The sequence below is a fragment of the Centruroides vittatus genome, unplaced genomic scaffold, assembly GCF_030686945.1.
Source record: "Centruroides vittatus isolate TY-2023 unplaced genomic scaffold, ASM3068694v2 contig_393, whole genome shotgun sequence".
Taxonomy (NCBI): Eukaryota; Metazoa; Arthropoda; class Arachnida; order Scorpiones; family Buthidae; genus Centruroides; species Centruroides vittatus.
In genome coordinates, this window is record NW_027122209.1 from 1,180,045 (window position 1) to 1,205,502 (window position 25,458).

At 28.3% G+C, this 25,458-nt stretch overlaps 1 protein-coding gene across 12 annotated transcripts in view; it reads right to left on the minus strand.

Annotated features, from left to right (window-relative positions):
* Positions 1–70: 70 nt before the first annotated feature.
* LOC136976074 (MAP/microtubule affinity-regulating kinase 3) overlaps positions 71–25,458 on the minus strand; it is a 132,418-nt gene continuing 107,030 nt past the window's right edge. For 4 of the 12 annotated variants that reach the window (XM_067271271.1, XM_067271279.1, XM_067271268.1 and 1 more), the window contains 4 exons: positions 22,633–22,767; positions 10,698–10,736; positions 6,943–7,182; positions 71–2,249 (listed from right to left, as the gene is read on the minus strand). In XM_067271271.1, coding sequence (XP_067127372.1) covers positions 1,925–2,249; positions 6,943–7,182; positions 10,698–10,736; positions 22,633–22,767 — 739 coding nt within the window. In that variant the 3' untranslated portion in view covers positions 71–1,924. Of the gene's footprint in view, positions 2,250–6,942; positions 7,183–10,697; positions 10,737–22,629; positions 22,768–25,458 lie in introns of all 12 variants that reach the window. The other 8 variants (XM_067271276.1, XM_067271273.1, XM_067271267.1 and 5 more) reach the window with 7 other exon arrangements.

Consider the following 25,458-nt stretch of genomic DNA (forward strand, 5'->3'; position numbering starts at 1 on the left):
GAGCGGTGGTCTCGCGTCTTTTGTTCTGCAAAAGATCGACAGACAGACACAAATTCAACAGCCAAAACAATTGGTGTAGTAGTATATTTTACTATTATTAACTAAAGGGGATCATAAAGTACTTTTTAAATGTTATTATACAGTTCTGGAACAAGTTTTCAAACAAGTTCCACTGTATTCTTTTACAAATAATCACATAACCACATTTACAGATCAGATAGTATACAGACTGTCAACATATGATTATTTATCTAAGGGATTACCCATCACAATACAGGAAAAAAATTCCCAAGCAATGTATTGTAATAAAAAAAAAAAATATGCACTTGTTTACATGCATGACATTTGTTGATGTGAACAACTGCAGTTTGCAAGATCGTTTTTTCCAAGAATCTTACCGTTTAAGCACGAGGTTCTGGACTACTACTCCTTTTATTACTTTCAGGAGGAGGAAGTCTATTTTTGAATAAATCTACATCGATTGGTATATACTTGCTGAAAACTATTTTTTTTTCTTTTTTCAAAGTTTACAACAGAAGTAGAAGCTAAAGAAGTCTATTTACAGTATTCATCATACAACAATGGAATAACAAACCACCAGAGTGCAATTAATATTCCTGTTTAAATAATTGTGCTGGTAGCAAAAAAAAAGTCTCTTATTTATCCTTTAGTATCTTCTCTTACTTACTGTTCTTATTTTTGGTTGGAGAATTTGATTCTGGGATTTAGTGGTGATTCCTTTTCCATCTTGGACATGTGAGTGGTTCGGGTGACATCGTCCTTTTGGTGCCGGCGTCGAGTGCGCGTCAGATGTCGAACGAGGCGAGAACTACTTGTAGCACCGGTGTCTGTCGGGCGGATTTGCATGCCGGAAGCGACGGAAGTGCCGGAAGGGGGGTCGGTCGTTTACGTGAACCGACACGTTTTGCCGGGCAGGAGTGGCCTCTGTTCGGCCGGTCGTCGCCCGGGGCGGGCAACTGCGGGAGATGACGCGTCACGATAAAAAAAGGACGTGGGAAAAAAGGGCTCTAAAGAGATGAAGTGATTGTAAAGGGTTTAATATTATATATATTTTATATATAAATAGAGAAAGAGAAAGAGAAGAAAGACGGAGAAAGCCGTAACATCGCTAGAACACTTTGATCTCGTAGATTTCTCCGAACGTTCTGCATATAAATTCGACTTCAAACAATGATTGCATAAAATGTAGCAAACACTTAACTGCTTCTAAAAATAAGGGGAACGTGGAAGAATCTCGCGCTTTACCCTTTTCATTTTTGCTTGTCTTTTTATCATAAAAATGGTAATTCCCACTTAAAACGGTTTTAATGTTACGTAAAGTGCCATCTAAGTTCTCTGAACCGTAACCGGTCTTATGCAGCACGCAAACCAGATAGGTTCGGAAAAAAAACTTAACCAAAAAAGGGATCGAGCAAAATGTAAAGAGAACTTAAAACCCTAAGAATGGAAATTAGCCATTTTATGACATCTGACATTAATTAATTCGAATGTAACCTTAGTGATATTGCTGTTCAGATTTTGAATTTACAGTTCTGTCTTAATGTGGAAGGAATCTTGTGATGAGGATTACTGTTGTCAATTAGGAATTGTACTGTTTTCGCATTTACAGATGCACAATTTTCATAATTTTTTTTGCTCACCAAACATCAAAATCATGACAATATATAAGGGTAATTCAAAGGAAATGGAATACCACTCCTAAAATGTCTGCTTCTAAAGAAAATGTTTCTACAGCTATAATGATAATGTAGTTAACAGTTTGTATCATACATTTCTCTGCCAGAAATCATATACATCGACTCCAATGCAAATTGGAATCATCTTTTTTTTTTAATATCCCGTGGGGGTTTATGCGGCAGCTGCCTAGATGGAATACTTATGAACAATTTGATTGCTTGTCTCCCTACAGCTTTAGGTCGTTGGCAATCTTTGAAGCGATATTCTTAAATCCGATGGATGTGCCGGAGATGCGTTTGAATCGCACGCCATTGAGAGAGAGACGAGGTAACTTACACACCTCTATCTCCCACTGGACGAGGGAGTCTGTGTTTGGATCACCGTGAACACACAACAACAGGAACTTTTCTCGCTGTTCGTAATCACAGTTGTTTTTATCTAACACTTTACGTATCTCTTGCATGATTTCATTCGGGTCACGTGACGATGTGGTCTTCATGCTCCATGTAAACCGCAGAGAACGAGGCTTCACTTGTTCATCGTTGATGGTCCTATAAAGACATCGTTAGTTATCTTATGCGGTATTAGGCAATATAATATAACGTAAATATTTTTTTTAAGTGTGAATTTCAATTTTAAAATATAATTTTGATATTATTATTAAAAATTAACATTCTTTTAATCAACCCTTAATGTGCCAAATAATTCAAATTACATTTGGATTTAAACAAACCGTTCTATCTCGACAACCGGTGCCGGCTTCCTCGAACCTAACCGTGACGTTTTCTGCAGAACGGACAGGCTTCTCATCCCTCTCCATCTCAAATAAATTTACTTACCTCAAACCGGACGAGAGTGAGAATTTTAACATCTCGACCGACGAGTGTCTCGATATACGATATACAAATGAATAAACACATGGAGAAGTTTCACTTACGTCTATTTGTTACATGTTCTATAAACAGTCATGCATCTTTAATCCAGCGTTTCCAATAGCCAATCTTCCTCAACTACATTAAACTGACGAGTTACTCTGGTCTTCGGCATTCCCGGTCTGGCAGGCCTATATCATGCATAATGAATGTTTTGCATTATTTTGACTTTGCTTAATTGTTAGACAAATGGTTTGTATGTGCAAACACATTGCTTTTGCAACCTGTTTTGCCGAGCGTAATTTTTTGCAGTCATACTTCCTTGTGCTAAGGAAATATAACATTTATCGGACTAGTTTAAACCAGGGCTCAAAACTTGTAAATTTCAAACAATTACGGTATCAACAGTTCCAAATGTGCAGCTTTTTGACAGTTAACGATTGAGAGCAGTCACTCAAACTGCATTGATAAAATTATGGTATTTGACAAGAAAAAAAGGGGTAAATTCACATCTACAATCATACAGAGAAAATGCTTTTAACATTGCACAAACATATATTTAATAGTTTGTTACGTATCTAATTTAAGTATTTTCTTGTAACCGTATAAGAAATATTTTTACGGGATATCAAAATGGTTCTGTTAGCTTTTTTAAATTCTGTGAAAATCACACAATTTTGGATCATGCTCATTTACAAATTGAAAACAGCATGCAGACATAGAACAGTAATAATTAGCATGCATGTACTGCGTGCATGCATGCAATGCCAGTTTTGAGCCCCGGTTTAGTCATCCATGCAAGTATTGTTTTGGCAGACATTTACCCATGTTAAAATCCATTTTGTTGGCTAAATCTCGAATTAAAAATGCATGACTGTAGACTATACATGCTTTGTTTAGAAAAAAAAGGGGGAATTATTTGTGAAATTTTGCACAAAAAATTATAGCAAAAGCTTGTATTGTTATTTTGGACGGGACCAATTTGCTGGAAGGGAATGGACAGTTTTGTCTACGAACGAAACTTATTTTGAAATTCTACTAAAAATTCTATCTATATGCAGTTACACAAAAGTGAAAAGAAAATTACGATCAGAGAAGCAATTCACATAGAAGACAGTAGCACAATTTCAATTCTCAAATAGACGAGATGCTTGTCAGTCGGAAGATGGTGGCAGAAGGATCCGAAGCAATGCACGAGAAAATTTTTCTACGATTAAGCAAATAAAAGACAAAAATGTAACTGCAATTCGAGACGGCAAACTGGCAGAATCGATGGACAACTAAGCAATTTTGGGAACAGAAAGACTGGCGAGCAAGTCTGTCTCAGGATATTTCACACATTAAGATAATTTCAGTGTTAGACGTGGTTATTGATAAAAAAAAAAAACTCTTCTTATTAGCTTATGCATGCAGTTTAAAGTTTTAGATATAACACAATACAAAACTAGTTAATATAGTAAACTATATTACATAATCTAGAAGACATCGGATTGGTTATGTATCTGATTGTAGATTAGAATTTATACATTTGGTTGTGAAGAGTATTGTTGTGTTGTTTGTAAAACTGAGTTTGTCTCTCTGTAAAACTTTTTAAAAAATAAAGCTTATATGATTATGATGTTGAATTAAGAAATAATTATAATAAATAATATCTTGACAATTATAGATTAAAATAGGTCGATTTAACAATCAATTACAATGACTGCCACAATATTACATCTTTATATTTCAATATCATTTTGAAGACTTTCACTTATAACATTTATGTTGTTTGCAATAAAAAAATAAAAAACATCAGTAACTATTTTAAGGGTTGATATATTAGTTAAAATATTTTAAAATTAATTTTATTTATTTGTATAATATGATTTAATCCTTCAGTAATATTATAAAATACTAAAATATCTTAAAACTTTGGAAAATTTCACAAAATATCAGTTTCTAAAATATTCAAATATTTATGAATATAGTTACTAGTGACCAAATTAAAGTTAGATACGAACATTACCGGTTTGGCTCATCATATGTATGGTGCATTAAAATATAGTGTGGCAAAGAATCAAAAATCTGGACTGATTGGGGCCGAACCCTGCCCAGATTTTTGACACTTACAATGCTCAAATGTAGGAATAATTACAAAGATTCAAACTATAATTTAATTTTGTAAATTATATTTAAATCATTATATTTAAACAAAAAATATAATTCAGAATTTGTAATTTAATTTTGAAATTAATATTCGAACATCAACAATGCAAAGATAAAAGAGCACCAACGGCAAAGTTACTGTCAAAAGGGTTCATGTTCATTTTCGATGCTTCACTATACTTTGGACAATGGATGGGTGGCAAAAAATTAATTAAAAATACATTAACAAGATAGTATTATACAAAACCAATAATTAATCTAACTTATTTTGTAATATTTACAAAAAACATTGAGTGGTTCCAATAATGGATTTAAAAACCAAAATTTATCCACTTAGCTACAACTTATTACTGAAGGATTAAGTAAAATGACCAAATCATTTTACAAACCAGATGCTTCTGAATTTTATACGACAATCTCATTAATAACTCATTGGATTTTGTTTGTTAGCAATCAAATTTTTGATTTGATAAACATTTATTTAAATAAAATTATTATTATTATTTAAATTTATTTATTTATCTTTCTTATGCTAACAGTAAAATTGAGCAAGATAAAAATTTGTATTTTTGTAATATTTATAAAATTGCTACTAAATGTATAGATCTTAGATGTTCATACTTTTAACTTAATTAATAAAAACATATTTGAGAAGAAATAACAATTTTGAAGATTCTGAAATTTATACTTGTTTATTTGATTTATTTTCTTGTTTTGAAACATGCAAACGACTCTAGAAACCAAGTGACGATTTTGGACATAAAACTACAATTCGGATAATCATATATATTTTATTTTGCAAAATTTTTCTATGGAATATAAAATACAATTTCCTTCCACAAATGACCTATCTGTCCTTAAACAAACGGAACAAATGTTATCGTCGTATATAACAAACAGATATCTTACATTTTTTTTTATGTTTAGGAAATGGAGCGCTTGTTATAGAACAATACATGTATTTTGTTAGCCTAAAACAGTAGTAACTACATAACGGTGCCTACCAGACATGGCACGCAATATAATTTCCCCATAAGTCACTTAATTTTACTTCTTTTTTTTATGCATACAACAATCCTTACTTCGGCACTTAATTCGACAGTAAACGACCCTCGGGTCAATTGTCATGCAAGCTAAGATAAATGTTTGCATTATCATTTACAAACAAAAGACAAGCACATTTGCTATTCCCTTGGAAAAATATCATAGAAATTTCAATATAAAGATAGTCACGAGTCTGTATGATTACTGTCAATCGACTTGAGGGTAGTCTACTGCACGACACAATTAATTTATGTTGTACTGTGTAAGAGACAAAAACAATTATTGGAAACTATCTAAGTGTGTTTCCCATGTAATGGGAATGTTTAAGTATGTCACAAAGGAAAATATTAATTTATGAAATGCTAGGGTCACAACCTGATGTTTATAAAGTCATCAGCTGTATACTGAAAATATAAATTTTCTTACAAGAAAAATTGCATATCCTCAGACGGGAAAGTCAATTACAGAAATTTAAACTACAAAAATTCTGTTTCATTTATCAATAATTCATTATTAAGATTTATTAGTGATTTATGGCATTTGAAGTTTCTTGTAAAACTTGGCACAGAAGATAAAATTAGAAAACACTTTCCATTCTCCAATTATTTATTTCTCAGTACACAGTTGATACTTGTGATACATAATAGAAAAAAATAAAAATAATAATATGTTATTAATTGTTGGTGACATATAGTCAATAAAATTACTACATTTATAATCTATTGGGTCTTACTTTATCCAAATAAGTACCACAATAGAAAAATAATGCTCCGTGTTGACAGTTTTGAATAATTTTTACCCATAAATTTAATTATAACTTATACAAGATAATCATTATATTTATACATATGAATTAAAATTGAGAAATTTAAAGATTATATTTATATATATATATATATATATATATATTTTTTTTGTAAAAATACAATCTTGATTCTAAATATTCTAGTTTACAGAGTTTAAACAGAATTTATAATTTGTCTATTGTATATTACATCTCTTGTCAATAGTATCAATTTCCTCACGGGATTCAACATACCAAATTTAAATGGAATTTGACCGATAATCAGATTCGTGAATGGCACACGACAAAAGTTATTTTAAAACACATTTTATCTACGGCAACGAGATTTTCCTCTTCGTTTCCAAATCGATTAATTCAGAAAATTCAATCACTTACCGCTTGCTGAATTTTGAAGATAATTTGCTAAAAAATGACTGTCTGCCTGCATGTGTCACTCCGGACGTGTCCTGCGTCTGCATCGGACCCGTTCCGGGACCATTGTAAGCACTGATATGGCGTCTTTCTCTTGTCTGCCCACTGTGAAATGTACTGCGGTTTGCGGTGCCTCTGGGGAATGGCCTGTTGACGGCAGTCAGCGGAGAGACGGCTAACTGTTGCTTGATTGTTGTTGCACTGCTGTAAGAAACCAGAAGAGTTCATTAACAAGGATTCAGTTATCATCAATTTTAATTATTTTAATAGCAATTTATATAATTGAAAAACAATTTCTACATGTTTATTTTTGATGTAGCAAATCTAACGAAGAGGGTTTTTAAACAGGGGATCACATTTACAATCAATTTCAGTAATTAATTTTATAATTTTTAAAGTAAATTTTGGTTTATTAAGTATTTATAAATGTTCTTTTAAACTTTTCATATGAACAGAATTAACATGAAAATTTTATTCATAATCATCACCATGGTATCAAAATCAAACATCATCAAATAAAGTATATAATAATTTTTAATTCTCCTCACGTTACTTTATCTAACTTAAAAGTATTTTAAATTTATTAATGATAAATATAATGCATTTTAGGATTTTTTATCTTATATTTTTTATTTTACAGTTAAGGACATATTTAGCAGATATCATTGTTTTTAATCCTAAATTATCATGGGCAAGAAAACATTTAATAAAATAAAATTTCTAAATTGACATTTATCTCAATAACAATGAAGAACTTAATGTGTCTTTTGAAACTAATTTATACTGATGGCTAGATGGCCGAGGCGGTAAAGGTGAGGGCATATTATTCCAAGGATGCAACTTCAGATCTGATATTTCTCGGAAATTTTTAAGTGTAATTCGAACCAAATGCATCAAGACTCATCCCTAAGTTGACCTTATTGTGGGACTGCCTAAATCTAAAGTGGGACAGAAAGTAGGTATCTTAGTGCCAACAGAGCAGAATGGGTAAAAAGAGAAGGAAAAAAATGATCTAATTTATACTACTGTACTTTATAAATTTTCACATTTTTTTTTTTTCAATAATTTAGTATACAATCATTTAATGTTTGGTCTCATTGAGTAACAAAATTTTTGCAGTATACACTTATTTATTTTTTATATCATAATAAAGTTATATAAACTTTCAATTTTAATAATTTGTTTTATTCTATATTTATAATAATTTTATTCTTGTTAATGTCACTGTTGTTTGTATCAATGTAACTAAATTTGACATCTGCTTGGCTACTTACTGTGCATTAATTTTGCATTAACATTCTTTGACAGCAATACAACTCGTCAATAATAGACATTTATAAAATTTGTTCAGATAATTAGAACTAATAAAATTTGAAGGAACATTCTAAATCAATTTCTAGGCAAGTTTCAAACTTATTAGTTAGCTATAAACAACACATTTAAATTGCATATAATTAATTTACTAAGAATGATTAGCTTTTGCCAATATACCAGCTCTCAGTGGATTGCTGAAGTTAAAAGGTAAGGGGCCTGAAGATTCGGTCTGTCACAATACAGAGTTAGAGAGTGCCGCAGTCCTGCCCTATTGGCTTTAGCCTATCCCATCCAGGTTTAAAAGAGAGGGAGTCAGTGACAGAAATGGGGTCTAGCCTTAAAACAAAACCAAATCAGTGAATGGAAATAACTCCCCAAAAAGCGGGACTAACAATGCTAAAGAAAGACAAGAAACATAGTTCATTTCTTTACATATTAAATCAATAATAAAAGTTGTAGAATTGTTGAAATGACTGTCAAGCAAAATTCTACAATGCAATTGTTCATTTTAATGATTACACAATATGTGCTTGAACAGTAAATTCTGAATATTTTATTAATTTATCGTAATTAAAGAAATGACTGAAAAATAATTTGCTAGGTCACATACAATGCCTATTGATGATCATTATATTCATTTCTCTCTCTCTTTTAATGGATCTGCAAATGACATTGTTAAAATTTTGCAATTATGCAGAAAATATTTATTCAAAATAAAATTTTCTAAAACAATTTTTGATTTAAACTGAAGCTCTTTTATTTTATTATTATTAAGTATAATAATTTTTCAATTTATCTATTGGATATTATTCTTGCATTATCCTTATTATTATTTTCAATTTGGTAGTTTATAATCACATGTAATATTGTTTAAGTTAATGTGAGTGGTGACAACATTTATTTTATAACTTCCATACAAAATTTATTTAGATGCTGTTGTGTATAAACAATATGATATGTTATATGTTCAGAAAGAATACTTTTGCAGTCATTTCATCTTAAAATAAACACAATGATGTGAATTTTGCCATTACTTGGCAAAACACCATTATGACAACAATAATTTTCATGCAATAAAGCAAACAAAAATTTTATCAGAATTCATTAAACCGTTTTACCTTCACAACCCCAAGAAATAACACTATATCCAATAATGGTTGCTTTTTACACTTTTCAATGTGAACAATAAAATGTAGAAATGTAATAAATGTTCCATATTGAGTAGAATAGAATTTCTTCCCATAAGCAAAGACAGGTTCAACCTCCAATTGTAGACAAATTCAAACATTTGGTTTTAGCAGACCATTCTACTGTACTCAAAAAATAGGGGTTAAAGTTTAAGGATGAGGTTCCATGTAAGCATATGCTAGTTTGCATATTGGAGAGTGCATACAGTGATGCAAGGTTTGGCTACTTTGTACCAAATTTGGCTCTGTTTTTACTCTTTTGGCATCAAAAATATTTTATATTTTTTCAAGCAATCTTCAACTAAAAAAATGTCACTGATTTCTTTTAGCTTTGTTTCATTTAACCACTCTGATATACTGCTCCACACTTCCATGATGAGTACAGTCTCATCCTCATTTTCATTTAAAAATCATTTAGAACATTAATTTGTTTTCGTAAATATATTTTATTTTATTTAACTTTATTTAGTAAATTAATTCAAATTATTATAATTTACAGATTTTTATGGCCTATTAAGCCTTAAAACCCTAAATTATACAACCTTGACTCTGTAAATTGTTAATACAAATTTTTGATAAAGTGAAAAACCTACTGTTCCCATAGCAATTCGTATTAAAGCAAATTAACTGTATTATTAACATGATTAAGATGCAAAGAGAAAAATTAATTTTATTGGCAATTCCAAATGGCCAAACAGTAAAGAAAATGGCTCATCAGCCTGGGGACCTATCTTCAAATACAGGTTCCTCAGAAATTTACACAATTGGTTCAATCCAGACAACTCTGGGTCTTGTCCCTTACCGCCTGGTCATCGTCACAGATTTGGACAAATGGCATTGTAACATTATTGAAACTAATAGTAAGATTACTAAATGGCATCAATGAAAACAAAGGCACTAATGAATTGCTATTAAACTTTACAATTTTTATTCTGTTTTAACAACTAAAATTATAATTTTTTCTTTTTAAATTTAGATATCAATTAAATAATAAATCAATAAATTTTTTGTTCTTTAAAATTTTCAACATTCTAGCTAATTAATAAATCTATTGTATTAAAATTTAAAGTTATTCCAATGCTTAAAATAAAGCATATATATACATATATCAATATCTATGTTTCTAATAAAATTTTACATTTAATTTATATAAAATTATGATAATTAATTCATTTATTAAAACAAATGCACTTGTTTTAATAAACGAAATATACTTACAGATTATTGGGAATGCAAAAGTGAAAAATATCCTTTTTTCTGTTAGAAAAAAAAAACACTTATAACTATGAACGTTTATATTTTGGAATTTATGCCCTTTTCATTAGAATTGCTTGGTAAATTCTCTATTTCTATTTTTTAGTCTTTTTGTTATTGTACATGCATTAAAAAATTTCTAAAATATCTAATATTGACTATATGTAAAGTTAGTAGAATATCTTAAACAATAACAATCTTACATCTAATGTTTCTTTGAAATAAAAATTTTTGGAGTATATTTGCACTTTTTGTCAATAGAAACATATCAGCTACATCTCACCAATTTCTATATTTCTAACTTTATGTACACACACGCATGCATGCACATACATACACACATAATCCAAAATTTAAGTATTGAATTTTTATTGTAACTTTGGAATTATCCATGCAATGCTAACAGTGGAATGAAATGTTAGAATTAAAATAACTTTTAGCAAGTCTGTGAATTTAAGTTATAAATGTACATAAATTTGTTATAGTAAGTTGTAGAATAATTTCTGAGTACACCAGTGATGGTCTTTAGATTTATTACATTGTTTGTTGAAATTATGATTATATTTAAAGTAACAAATTTTGTAAATTTTTATTTCAAAACTATGCAAATTCTGCCATTTCTAATGAGGAAAATATGAAATGTGACAGTATAATAAAAAAATAAATGCAAGATTTTAAGTGTTAGACACATGAAGAAAACTCAGAAAATGCCACACAATGGCCCATTGGCAAGTACAAACCCTCGACAGATTACCTGCATTTAGCAATTCTTAGCAACTCTGTCACTGGTGGGCGCACAGAATTTATAACAAAACTGCAAAAGCCTATTGATAGAACCTTGTGCATTTCATCACAAAACTTCCACAATAAATTTGTTGTTTTAAGGTAAGATTGATGGTATAAAAAGTATTGTCGTTTAATAAAAAAATTTTTATTTATAAAACTTTTGGAAAATTTATTTTGAAAAAAAATATCATTGTCAATTTCCAATATTTTTATACAGTTCCAAAATAAAATAAAAACCTATTTGGTTCATCATCACAATGTAAGAGAATATGTATATTATAAATGAACAATGCAAAATTTTATTCTTTTAGATGTAAGATCATCATCATTTATTTCAATAAATTTATTTTAGAAAGAAAAAGTTTATCTACATGTTTAAATTATAGATTTGAGTTTAAAAAAACATTACATTTGTCAAAATATAAATTCAGACACAATTCTCCTAAAACATTAAATGTTTCAGGATTTTAATTCAGAAAAAAAATTCCATTTTGTGAAAGTTGGGAGAAATGTGCTTAGATTAAATTAGGAATGAATTAAAAAATTTATTTAAAAATTATTTAATTTAATATAGTTAAATTAATCCCATTTATACACTCTTTTTCCCTTCTTAAATGTTATATTGTCTAAGTTCTTTTTTTTTTTTTTACATTACTGATGAAATTGTTTAAATAACAAAAATATATTTAATCAGCAACAAATTACAATTAATTGAATAAGATTAACCATAATTTTATAACTAACGATATCTTTCATCAGTTACAGTCCAGATATTTATTTTAAAAGAAAATCAGATACCATTGATAAAAATAATCATGAAAACCAATGTCTGTAAAGGATTCAAAATATTAATGTTGACTATATATATAAGGAAAAAACTATGATTTAACTATGTTGGATGTGATGTTTTAATTATTCATTATTAACTATCCAGGAAGAAAGAAGATTAAAGTAAAAAATTTAAATACAGTAATATATCATTTAGCATACAGCTTTTATCATATCACTCTTGCAGACGGTAGTTGTATACTACTGAAAGTGCTAGTGGAAGAGTTCATTCTCTAAGCCAGACGAGTTCATTCTCCAAGACTTCACTCCTGTAACACCACAACACGTAAGTGTTATTTATAATCATATAATAAACGTTGGCGTGAAGTGACATTATATTATATCACTCTTGCATTTTGAGAAATTGCTCAAGTCCACATGCAAATCAAAACAGTGCTAACATCTTGGTCAATTTCTGATTTTAAGACAGGTTTTAGAAGACATAAATTGGTGAAGATATAGTAATTCTTTTATTTTTATGTATAAAATTTAATTTTTATACACGTTCTGGTAGAGTCATAGCTTGTTTTCTCTTTGACATCAATACATCCATTATACAATTTTTTGAAAAATGCATTATCATCATAAATGCTATAAATAATTTTGCAATAACCTAAACATGAAGTGATTGCAAATTACATGAACAGTGCATGAAAGGAACTATGGATAGAAGCAAGCAATGATTTTATAGGACAAGACAAAAAAAAACCACTCATCAAAAATATCAATGAACTAGTCAGTGAAGTAAGAATGGAAGTTATCAATACTGAGAAATTACTATAGTTTCTTAATAAAAATCTTACTAATGATGAACTAGAAGAAATAAAGCACTGCACATATTGTTGAATGAACGTGTAATGGAAGAATTACTTCTTAAAAACTTTTCTCATAAAATTCATTTACAGCAGTATCACACTAAACAAACTCATGGATCAGTTCATTAAAAATGACCCAAATGGGAAGCAAAGCAATGAGACACAGGAGAAATGTTCTTAATATGATTTCCTGTTATGAAATACTACTTAACAGAACAGAAAGTTAACAGAAAACAATCAGCCCAATTCCTATTTCCAAGAAAAAGCTATTCTTCAAATGACTTTTTCATGATATATGCAATATGCTGTTCAATAAAGACAAATTACTACATTAGTTTATGTTTTTATCATACCCATAAATCACTGTACTGGTATATAAAATATCTCAAGTTAATGTATTCTATAAAATACTTTGTTTTTCACTTATTTAACTCCTATAAAATATACTAGTGTTTTGTTTAAAACTATATTTTCTAGGAACTATCCTTAGTACCTAGAGAAAGTGATAGTATGAATGGCAATGTAAATTAGTTAAACACATGATAATTATAACTTAACTTATTCAGGTAATAATACAAACAATTGTTAATCAAAATCACAGACACAACAAAAATCCACAACTCTCACATTTACATTTTAGTCATTTGATTATCTAAATTTTCTTTAACTATTACCACTGTTTTTGTTATTTACTTTAAGTTTATTTTATCCCTTTGCATTTTATTAATAATTCTTATGTGGGTATTTAGTTTACATTTTCTAATGTTCATCAAGCCATTACATGAGACTATCACTCATATAATAGCTCTGATTTAATTCCATCCATATTTTATATTAATATATTGCCCATTGTTTCGTCTTGTATATTTGCAGAAATAATTCAGCAAGGCTACATTCTTGAACAATGGTGTAGTAGTTCTACTGTTGGAATGCCTTAAAAGAACTGTTTGTCATATAGACCTATATCTTTGTCTGAAAATTTTTAACTTTATTTATGAATATATTTGCTATTTAGCTGATATCAGATAAAAGCCCATTTAGCACTGTAGCATTTGATTTTAATCTACTGTCACTAACTTAACTATTTCAAAAACTATGAGACATTTTGTTTTCTAATTTTTCGCCAGTTTATCTTCTTACAATTAGTTAATTTTCATCTTACTTTATCTAGACAGTTATTCTTTTATTGTGCCATAACTATGGTTTTAAATGCAGTCACTTTTTTATTTTTTGATTTTATATATTTTAAATCTAAGTGTAAAAAAATTACTTAATAATTCTCCACTGTAATCTTTATATTGTATGTATGTTTTCTTATATTTTTTTAAAAATATTTTTATAATATATACAATCAAAAGTATTTATTTTGTTTGTTGTTATCTGCTGTATTGTTATTTTTATGGAGCATATTAGATGTTTCTGTTGAGAGACAGTTATCTCATAACATACATCATTACTTACCAAATGTATAAATAAATAAATAAATAAATTTTAAATTTAATTCAACAATTTGATATAGAAGTTTAAAAAATTTTGTATTTTTTTAGACTTCTAAATAAAATTTAGAGTTGAAATTTCATGTATTTTGATTTTAAATTAGGTTATGTTTAATACAAATAAAATGTTCTAATTTTTGTTAAAAAAGCTTGAGCGTGGCATTAAGAATGCTCGAAACATTAGAATTTGAATGACAAATTGTAAATTTTTTTAAGACTGTATTCAATAATTTAATTGAATTTAAAAACAGACAGAGAAATTTCTGTCCTTAGCAATAAAAACTGGACTAGGATATTACTTTTTAAAATTAATTTTTATTATTATTAACCTAATCCAATTTTTATTTGATCATTTGTCAACAGAATAATATAGCATCTATAATCATTTTGACAAATTATTTTCTGATATAATCTGATTACTTTCTATTAACAAAAACTTAGTCAAGAATATGTTCATATGTAAGAAAAAATATGTCAGGCAATTTTAATGTAACAAAGTATAATGTTTATCTAACTTCAGTGTTAATTTTAACTATAAACTGTAACTGGATGAGTAAATTAATAAAATAATTATTTAGTTAAATAGTCACCTATTAAATTTTTAGATGAGAGAAAAATATTACTTAAAATACTACTAGATAACAATGAATTATTACTTTATGTCAATCAAATAAAAAATATTAAAAACATTTTTATGTATACAAATATATTGTTTTTAATAAAAACTTAAATTTAGAAATGAAGAGTTATTAAAAAATATGCTATGTAAATATATCAAATACATAGTGAAATCTGTATGAAAATATTAACTAATATAAATCATTAATAATCTTAAAAACAATTCTCTATTTCTATTTTTATTAGAGAATTTAATCTAATCATATCCACTTATAAGTACTAATTGCAACAATAAATTCAAAAAACAAATTATAAATGAAAAGATCTTGATAAAATCTTTGACATCGAGCCCAACTGTAACTAGGCAATGATTAAATATTTCATTATAATCATTATATTACGTTAAAGTAAACAATATTACCTTCAGTAATTGCATATATAAATAAATATGTATATGTATGGTATATTTATAATGAACATTAAATTTTTTAGAATACAGTGGAACCTTGCTTAACGAGCACCTCGCACAAGTACTTCGCATAACGAGCAAAACAAATTGTAACAATTTGCCTTGCTTAATGAGCGATGTTTCGCATAACAAATGATGAGGAGAGGGAAAGTCCCGAATTGTGTGCATGCAGCATGCTCCATCAGTCTGTGTTTAGCACTTGTTCCGCTAGCATCTTAGTGTCGCTTGTGATCACATATTTTTCCAAACTTGTGTTCACACACATTACTTATAAACATCAAAAACCATAGTCTGTTATATAATAAACACACCAAACCCACCAAACGATATGCCAAATTCTTGGGTCATTAAATTTAATGACAGATTCCAAATTAAATTTTAGAAATGTCTGAATTAAAAATTAACTACAGTAGAGCATTGATTATCCGACCCCCGATCAACTGTCACATCAATTAACCGACCGTGTGCTAGTCGGCAATTCAAATGTCCACTAGTGATGTGGCGCTACAATATTTGGTTATGTCTTGGCTACTTTAATATTATTTTTGTTAAATTTTTGCATGTTTTAGCTGGCAACACTGACTAGACCATGAAAGAGAGGCCAGTATTTAAACGAGGCTTAATTTTATTTAATGATGCTATCGAATTGCTGTTTTTAAAATGTGTGCGAGATTTAGTGGCAAAAAGCAAGTGTCAGTTGTGAAGCAAAAGAAAATTTTGGACTTCTTTTTCCAATGTATAGGCCTACTTTATGTAAAATATGTAACTGGAATATATATACAGGGTGGGCCAACGAAAACGAAATGGCAGAGTGTTCATGTTCGTCCAAGCAAATTGCTTGGACAGGTCGATTTTATTCTCGAGGGGACATCTTATGCAATAAAGTTTTTGCAATTCTGTATATTAACTAAACAAACATTTTTTTCAAAATAAATGTTTGTTTAGTTAATACAAAATAAATGAGTTTTTAAAATTTTTTGTTGTCTGTTGTATTCAGAAGTGCAAAAACGTTATTGCAAAAGATGTCCCCTCGAGAATAAAATTGACCTGTCTGAGCGACTTGCTTCGACGAACACGAACACTCTGCTGTTCTGTTTTCGTTGGCCCACCCTGTATATTTTTTGTTTTATATTTTTCAATATACAGTACAGTACTGTATTTATTTTGTGCAAAATAAAGAAATAATTTTTAACGATACAATAGCGACGATTATTATTTTTAAAAAATTTTTGTTAGGCTTAACAGCAATGAAAATTCAACACAAAGTAGGTTAATAGCAATATACTAATATACTATACTAATAATGTATTTTTTCATAATTTTCGGTTATCCGTTTTATCCAACTAACCCCAGTCCCCAATTGAGTCAGATAATCAATGCTCTACAGTATTTATAATTATTAAATTTAATATGAGATAGAAACATAAATGCCTACCTCTTGTCAAATTAATTAATTTCTAATATTTAATTATAGCCTTTACATAGCCCAAGAATTTGGCATATCGTTTGGAGTGTTTATCAAACATATTAGCTGTGATTTTTTTGTTTCTGCAAATCGAATTCTCATTACAGGATGGTTTATTCCACACTAGAAGAAATGATGATGATGATTCACGCTCCTTAACAGTGTATATTGTACAATTTTTTTGAATAAACATTATACATAAAACATTTGAGCATTTTTTCAGCGTGGAATGCATTATCGTATTTTACATTAATTTCTATGGAAAAAATTGTTTCGCTTAATGAGTGTTTCGCATTAAGAGTAAGACTCTGGAACGAATTATGCTCGTTAAGCGAGGTTCCACTGTAAATATATGAATCAATCATATGTTCTACAGTCTAACTTAAACAATAGATCAATTAGACACCTATAACTGTTAAACTACCTAGGTAATAAACAACAACTATTGAAAAATTAAAAAAATTTAAATATCTTATACTTGATGAGTTTCAGAGAATGTCGACTCAATGTAATATCATGAGGAACAAACTCTAAGAAGGTCAGAGAAGTCAATGCTTTTTATTTGGTTAAATATTTTTTGGGCTTTCTCTGTCTCATTGTCAGAAACATCTTGTATCTTAAGTTAAATGAGAACATCCATACATTTCCATTCTGCATTCTGAAGAAATTTGAAATATTGAACAGATTGTTTTTTAACTGTAGAATGTAATTTTTGTTTTATTTAAAATATCTAAAATAAAATTGCATTGGTTTTATAAAAGTACAATTACAAAATAGATGATATTTTAAAGAATACCTTGGATCATTATGCAGTTTTATTGAAAAATTAAATGTCCATTATTAATAATAATTAATGTTAAATGCTTAATAATTATTATTACCAATGTTTCATTAGAAAATAAATCAAAGCAAATAATTGCCAATTTTTTCCTTATAGTATCAATATCATCTAATTATTATTAACAAATTTCACATGAATTTAGAGTATTTCTGCAAATGGATCACAATACATATTTAGAATGATTTCACAAAATCCAGCAGAAATGATGATCAAAGAATAAAATGTTCTATGCAACAAATGTGATTTTAATCAGTATAATGCTGATCCACCTAAGTCAGTGTATATTAATTGTCATAAAGCCTCCAAATATATATTGTAATTCTCACATCTATCCATTAATTCATCTGTATTTATTTTAAATAAAAAAACTGAATAAATAAATATATGTTAATTGCTAAATATTTTTAAAATCTGCACTGACTTGGAAAGGTTGCAAAAAGTCTGATAAAAATATTAGCTAAGTACTGTACAGTAATCATTGGCATCTTCAAACTGATGTTTACTATTTATTTGTATAATTGAAATTTTAATAAAGACATCATTCTCATAGTGAAAATATTAATTACAAAAAGTAATGACTGTTTATATATATATAATATATATATTATATAAACAAAGAACAATAACTCAATAATTTATAAAGTATGATTCTAATACATTAATTTATTAATAATGATTATTAAAACAAATGTGTTTGAAATTCTTTAGTGCATTATCTCTAAATGCTGAAAATTGAAGAAATTCTCTGTACCTGGAAATAAGTGTTTTTACCCTTCAGGCTACAAGGTGCATTTGTATATGTAAAACCAACCAAACAACTCCCAATTTCACCTCAAATGGATTGAGTTAAATTTAGATTATATGAAATCTAACATAAAATTTAAATTATTTTATGCATATAATATGAGAAACACTTAATATCTGTATTTTATACAGTAATATCATGTAAAAGATTGACAAAAATTTTCCATAATCACTAAATTGATTTTTTATCAAAAGAAAATGCATAATACCACTATGTATGAATTAACATCACTAACAACAATTATAATATATTACAATATGTACAGTACACACAAACATATTGAACACTGTAATAATTGTATATGACACTAACTCTAGGCTCTAAAAACTTCTTTCTTTGTAAGGTAAGTTGGGGAAATATGACACACTGGGTAATATGCTGTAATTAATAAACCTAAGTGTAGGTGATAATATTGTCCACAGAATAACATGCACTAACATGACACTAATCATTTCAAGGCACATGGTAATGACAAAAAGTGATTTTGACTGATTTTCACCAAATTATAAAATTTATGCTGTCATAAATATTCTGTAAGGTGTAGGAAAATGCAGAAATGAAAGCAACAAAAGTTTGTGTAAATAAATGAAAAGGTGGACTAACATATCAGACCAGATGTTCATGGAATCAATAGATTGTCATGTTGAAAATGACATAACTTTAGCAAAATTTTATAAAAATGGGTGAAACTTGGGTAATATGCCCCATAGTTAATGGAGAAATATGCTGTGTAAAGTATATAATTCTGTAAGTCTTACACTGATGAAAAAAGACTGAAATGTGACTGGATCCAATGTGTACAGTGTCTGTGTTGGATTCATGAAATTTGCATGCCATCTGATCATTTTTGTGAAGATTTACAATGTACAAGTCATTAAAAGTAAATTACCATTACCATACCTATCATTAATAGTTAGTTATTATGTACTCTCACAATTAGGCATATTTAATTGTTAATTTCCCTTTTAAGAACAATGCCAACTTGTATGGCACTAGCCATCAACATTTTTGTGTGTGGCCAAGGTACCCCACTGTTGGGGGAATGTGGCATTTTGACACTTTTGATTTCATACGCTTTTGCAATTATATTTGCTTCGTTTTTGTTAAAACTACTATACTATCTGGTATTGTAATTAAAAGTTATAAAAATACTTTCATGACTTTGTTTTGTTCATACACTTACACAGTCATTGTGCAGTTATAATATAAAATTAAGTTGCCATATTTCCCTCAACTTACCTTACCAGGAGATGAAACGTTTTAGCCCTCAGGCTTTGAGGGAAATTTATGTAGCAAAAACAGTAAAGCAATGTCCTCCTTGACTGATTTTGTATAGAGTGGAAAAAAGAATTTTGGATGATCTCATATTTAAAGAGTTAAGAGAGTATATTATATACATTTAAAAAATTATTTAGAAAATAAAAGCCATGTTTTTGTAGCTAATTGCAGGGGAGGGAAATCACAATTTTTACTAATGTAGTTGCATTTTTTTTATTTATCAGATAAGAAATGACCAAATATTTGTAGTCCATTTTTTTGCCATATTTTTGCTGCATATAACCAAGGAAGACCAGTATGCTAGAAATCTCAGAGTGACCAGCATGCAACTTAAACTGTAACTAAAAAATAAAATTAATCAGATCTAACAAAATTAGCTGTTAAATAAATGTTAAAGAAAATAGTCCTTCCAGTACATTAAAATAACAACATTGAAATTTAATTGACTTAAAATTAGACCACCTTCTCAAATTTCACACAAAGGGAATGTTAATCCATGTAAGTTGATATAATTTATAGCAAATTTATGAAATTTGAAATGTTTATTTTTTACTGTTTTTTGATCAAATTACCATAAAGTAAACATCAGAAAAGTGCTTCTGACATTCCACGAGCATTTTACATCAATAGAAAGAAGAAAAATGCAGAAATTAAACATATAATCATAGTTTTTCATATAATACTGAGAGTTTCACAATTTTAAAATAAAAACTGGCTTCTTATGCACCATGCAACATAATGCATTCATTTTTTCACAAAAAGGGAGCACTTTGAAGCGGGATGTATAACTTCATTTGAACTAGCATGCAGACATTCCCTCGGGATAAATCAACATACCAGTTTTTACCATACAGAAATATTTGATTTCATGGTCTCCCCAAAGAGACCGACATGCCGAACAATCTGTAAAAATATGGTATCAAAAATAAACTGCATTGCTGGATATTGTTTTACTGAAGTATCTTTTATATTTGCAAGCTTAATGATGAATATTCAGCAATATATGTAGAGTCCTCTACTGCTTAGTGTTTAGTCTAGTAATCACCTAAAACAGTGGTTCCCAACCAGTGTTCCGCAGAACACTGGTGTTCCGTAAGCATCTCCCAAGTGTTCCGCAGATTTAGTCGCAAATCGGAAAGTGTACAATCGTATTCGAGCCGCCGAATATCAAAAAATTAAAATCATAAAATTTTCATAAACTTAAATATATATGTACGACTCGTACTTATGGAGTGTACTACTGTTTCGAATAAGATAAAGGCAATGATAAAAACTGAATGAAATATGTAAATAACATCAGGCACAAGTTTCCCATTAAAGTTATTTAGGTATATTTTTCCTGTCTTAGAATTGGCGTTAATAATACGAGTAGAGATTTTGAATTATAACTGTTCAATTCTAATAAAATAACTGATGACAAGCTTATGTATTTCATATTAACTTAAGTAAGTGTTCCGCTAAAAAAAATTGCTCACAAAAGTGTTCCGCATCCTAGAAAAGGTTGGGAACCACTGACCTAAAACAATATTAAAAACAGCATTCTAAAACATTTTCAAACAAACAAACAAACACATAAAAACAAACAATAACAACGTAAAAATCATTCTAATACATCCAGTCATTACTCAAAATATCAATTCCTAGAGACTTACAACACTGACTATAAAGTAACACTTTCTTTACTGAAATTCAACACCAATCTTTAATTCTTCATGTAAATCACTTAATTCTAAACCAAATCTCCACTAAAGAATACTCCAATAAAAGAAAATTGCTTGCTGTTTTTAGAAGTTCAAATTGGAATTTCTAAAAAGTTTTTGATTATTACTTACATTGCTATATTTATTATTACTCAAAAGCTTTCAATATTTGAAATTTCAGGAATCTTACATTACTAAACACACAATAAAGTAGAAATAGAATTATATATAAAATGTAAAATTTTACAAAAAATAAAATTTTTCTAACTATAATTCCTTTTCAAAAATGATGAAATTACTTTCATACAGATTTCACTATTTAATGAAAATTACATATATTAATTAAAATGACAATACTACTAAAACACACAATTTCTAGAAAGTTCATTTTAAGACAACAAATTACTAGGGTGCAGTCAGTCTTTAAACGTGCAAACATTTGATTAATAATTCTAAATGCACTAATATCATAAACACAAAATAAATTTAATGCCAAAAATACAGGAAAAAAAATAACAAAAAAAGGCTTCTAGCACACAGTTAAAATTTAACATAACATGCAAACAAGAACTAGAAGGAAACCATACAAGGTTATTCATGCAATGCTAATGTACAGTACATGCATCAAAAAGTAATCTTAAAAAAAATCTTCAACTAAGAGGAACCTTAAAATTCCTTTTAAGATTTTTTTTAAATAACTTTTTTATATTGGATGAGATAAAATGATATAAATTAATTTATTTTATAAGAACTGTTATATATTAGTTATTTATTATAAAAGGACAAGACACACACTACCTTGGTCGTGGAGGGTCAGACGAAGGATCAATAGATGCCAGCTCAGAACGGCCAGTACAAGAAACAGATGCAGACTTCGTATGACCTTTCTGTCTTGAGCTTGGTATCTCATCACCCCCCAAAGGGATATTACTGCTGAAAAGTTTTAGGTATTGAAATTTTGTACAAGCAAGCAAGAGCCATGTTGGAAATGGCAATATTAGTAAATAGAATGTTGTTATAATTAATTCAGTAGAAGTTAAGAAGATTATTATATCTTAATATTAAGAAATATCACATATTAGTTACAAAAATAATTACTATAACTATAATTATATATTGAGAAAAAAATTCAATATAGGAAAAAAAATTTCTAAAATATATTAATCCATGGAATGTTTTAAAAACTTCAAAAATAACTTTTTAAATTTATAATTTTAATTCAAACTCATAAATTAGTACTTAAGTTTAGTATTAATATTAATTATTATATATGTAAAATGTGTGCAAGATTGATTATCATCAAATGATAATCCTGAAATGATTTTAATTTCTTTAAAATATTTTCATTCATAAATTTATTCAACTGCTATTTAGTAGATAATGTTATAATTTATAACTGATAAACTTTTCCAAAAGTAAAAAATAATCACAATCAGCAACACCAAAAAACAAGAATCAAATCTGAAATTCAATGAAGAAAAAATATTGCTATTTGTATATTCTTCTGTAATAAAAGTTATCCTCAATCCTATCAGAAACTTTATCTACTTAATCATGAATATAAATTCATATTTAAGCATGAATATATAATTTTGGTTATGTGTAATATGTTAAGCATTTATATACATATAACAGTCTGAATTTTAGATATATATCATTGTGTAATTTGTAAAACATTATAAATCTTTAAAAAAGAAAAAAACCCACAGAAACAATTGCTTCATCCATTTTAATTCTGAATAAACCCAATATCATTTTTAAAATTAAAAGTTTGTAATTGTCTAATTAATCTCTAAAATCTGACTAAAATTTTTGAATACATGTTTATACTATCGTATTAAATTTAGTTATGTTTATAAGATAACTTCAATAATAATCATATTTTTAACCATCTTAACCATTTTTTTAGAAAATAAATATTTCATTATTATATAATAATATACAGAAAATCCTCATTAATTCGAACTCAGCTTGAAATCCTGTTAGTTCATAACTGAAACTATTTGACTTGGCTGGAGATGTATAGGTTTATATGCTATGGAATTTGGTTCACTCAAAATAGGGCTACTTTGAAATTTGAAGTGACAATTCTGTCTGAACTGTGATATGTATATATTAACTAATACATTTAGATCAAAGTTCATGTACCTCTACAATATAACAGAATAATAATAATAATAATAATAATAATAATAATAGACATATCATTAATAATAAATGAACAATTCTAATCTGGTCAACACTGCTTTGCTTTTACAGTAATGCATTTTTGGGTGTTGCTTTACCAACTGACTACCCTTTTTCTCATCTCGTAATATACAGCTAGTTTCAGGGTTGTAAAATTGGGCTATAAGTAGCAGATTGAGAAATTTGTAGGTCTCTAAGCTACTAGAGATTTGGATAACTTACTATTATTTGAGCAGCTTTAAAAATAATTTGGGCTACATTTTGAGAATTCTGCTTTACTTTTTATAAAACCTATCTGGCAACCTGTCACTGGACATAGGCTGTTTACCTGCAGTTTGTTTATATTATTATTAACTAATATTAACAAAAGTAGCATTCTGTATACATAGCTGTATTCTGTTTGCTTAATAAATTACATCAGTTACATGGCATTTGGCATATTATACAGAAACTAGAAATTCTCCCATCAAGCATGACTAAATACTTTTTATGAGAAAATAGAGATTGAAGAATTGAGAAGAATACATATTTCAAGAAAGTCAAGAATAGCTACTGATATTTCTACAAATTAAGTAATTTATACTCAAGCTTGACACGTTGTTTCTGCAGCCCTTGACAATGCCATTCTTATTTGATGTTGCTCAAGACAGACTTCATGGCTTTCAATGGTCTTGATTGTTTTATTCTTTTAGATCTAGAATTTACCTGACCAATTTTACTCTTATGCTTTCACCCTAGGCATTTTTTTTTTTTTTGGAAAAATAATGAGTCTTTTTAATTCCACGTTCATAAAATAAAGATGAATTGTATGTATATTAGTTAGATGAGTGATAACACTTTCTAAATAATGGGCTTCTTAGATCGATACTTCAGATTGGATAGTAGAACATCATGTGATCACTATGAAGAGATTTTTTTTTTAAATTTGTTATAGAAGTGATACAATGCGGCTATCTTTTTTTTAAGATTTAAATTAAATGAAGTACGGATATAAACAAAATTTTATTTGGATTGAACAAAAACTGCAGGAGTTATAAGGAATTCACACACACACAAACAAACAAACAAACAGCACCAGACAGTTGTATAACCAAGTGAATTATATAATTCACAATTTTTCAGAAAATGTTTTGAATTCTTTTTCACAGAAATTTTCTCAAGACGATAATTTTCTTTAAAGATAAAAAGATGGAAAAAAAAAGTGTTTATGACATTATTTTCAACTAAATTTTTGTTAGTAATAAAACAGAAGAATAATGTGCTTTGTGATGAATATCAAAGTATTTCATAAATAAACTGTTTTATAAGCTTGATTCAAATTAGTACTATTTTTCAAATATTTTATTTTATGCATTTTACAAATCGTTACTGGGAGATGAAACAAAAACAGAACTTGTGTGTAGTACAAGGAGTTTGGTAATGCAAAGAGTCAGGCTT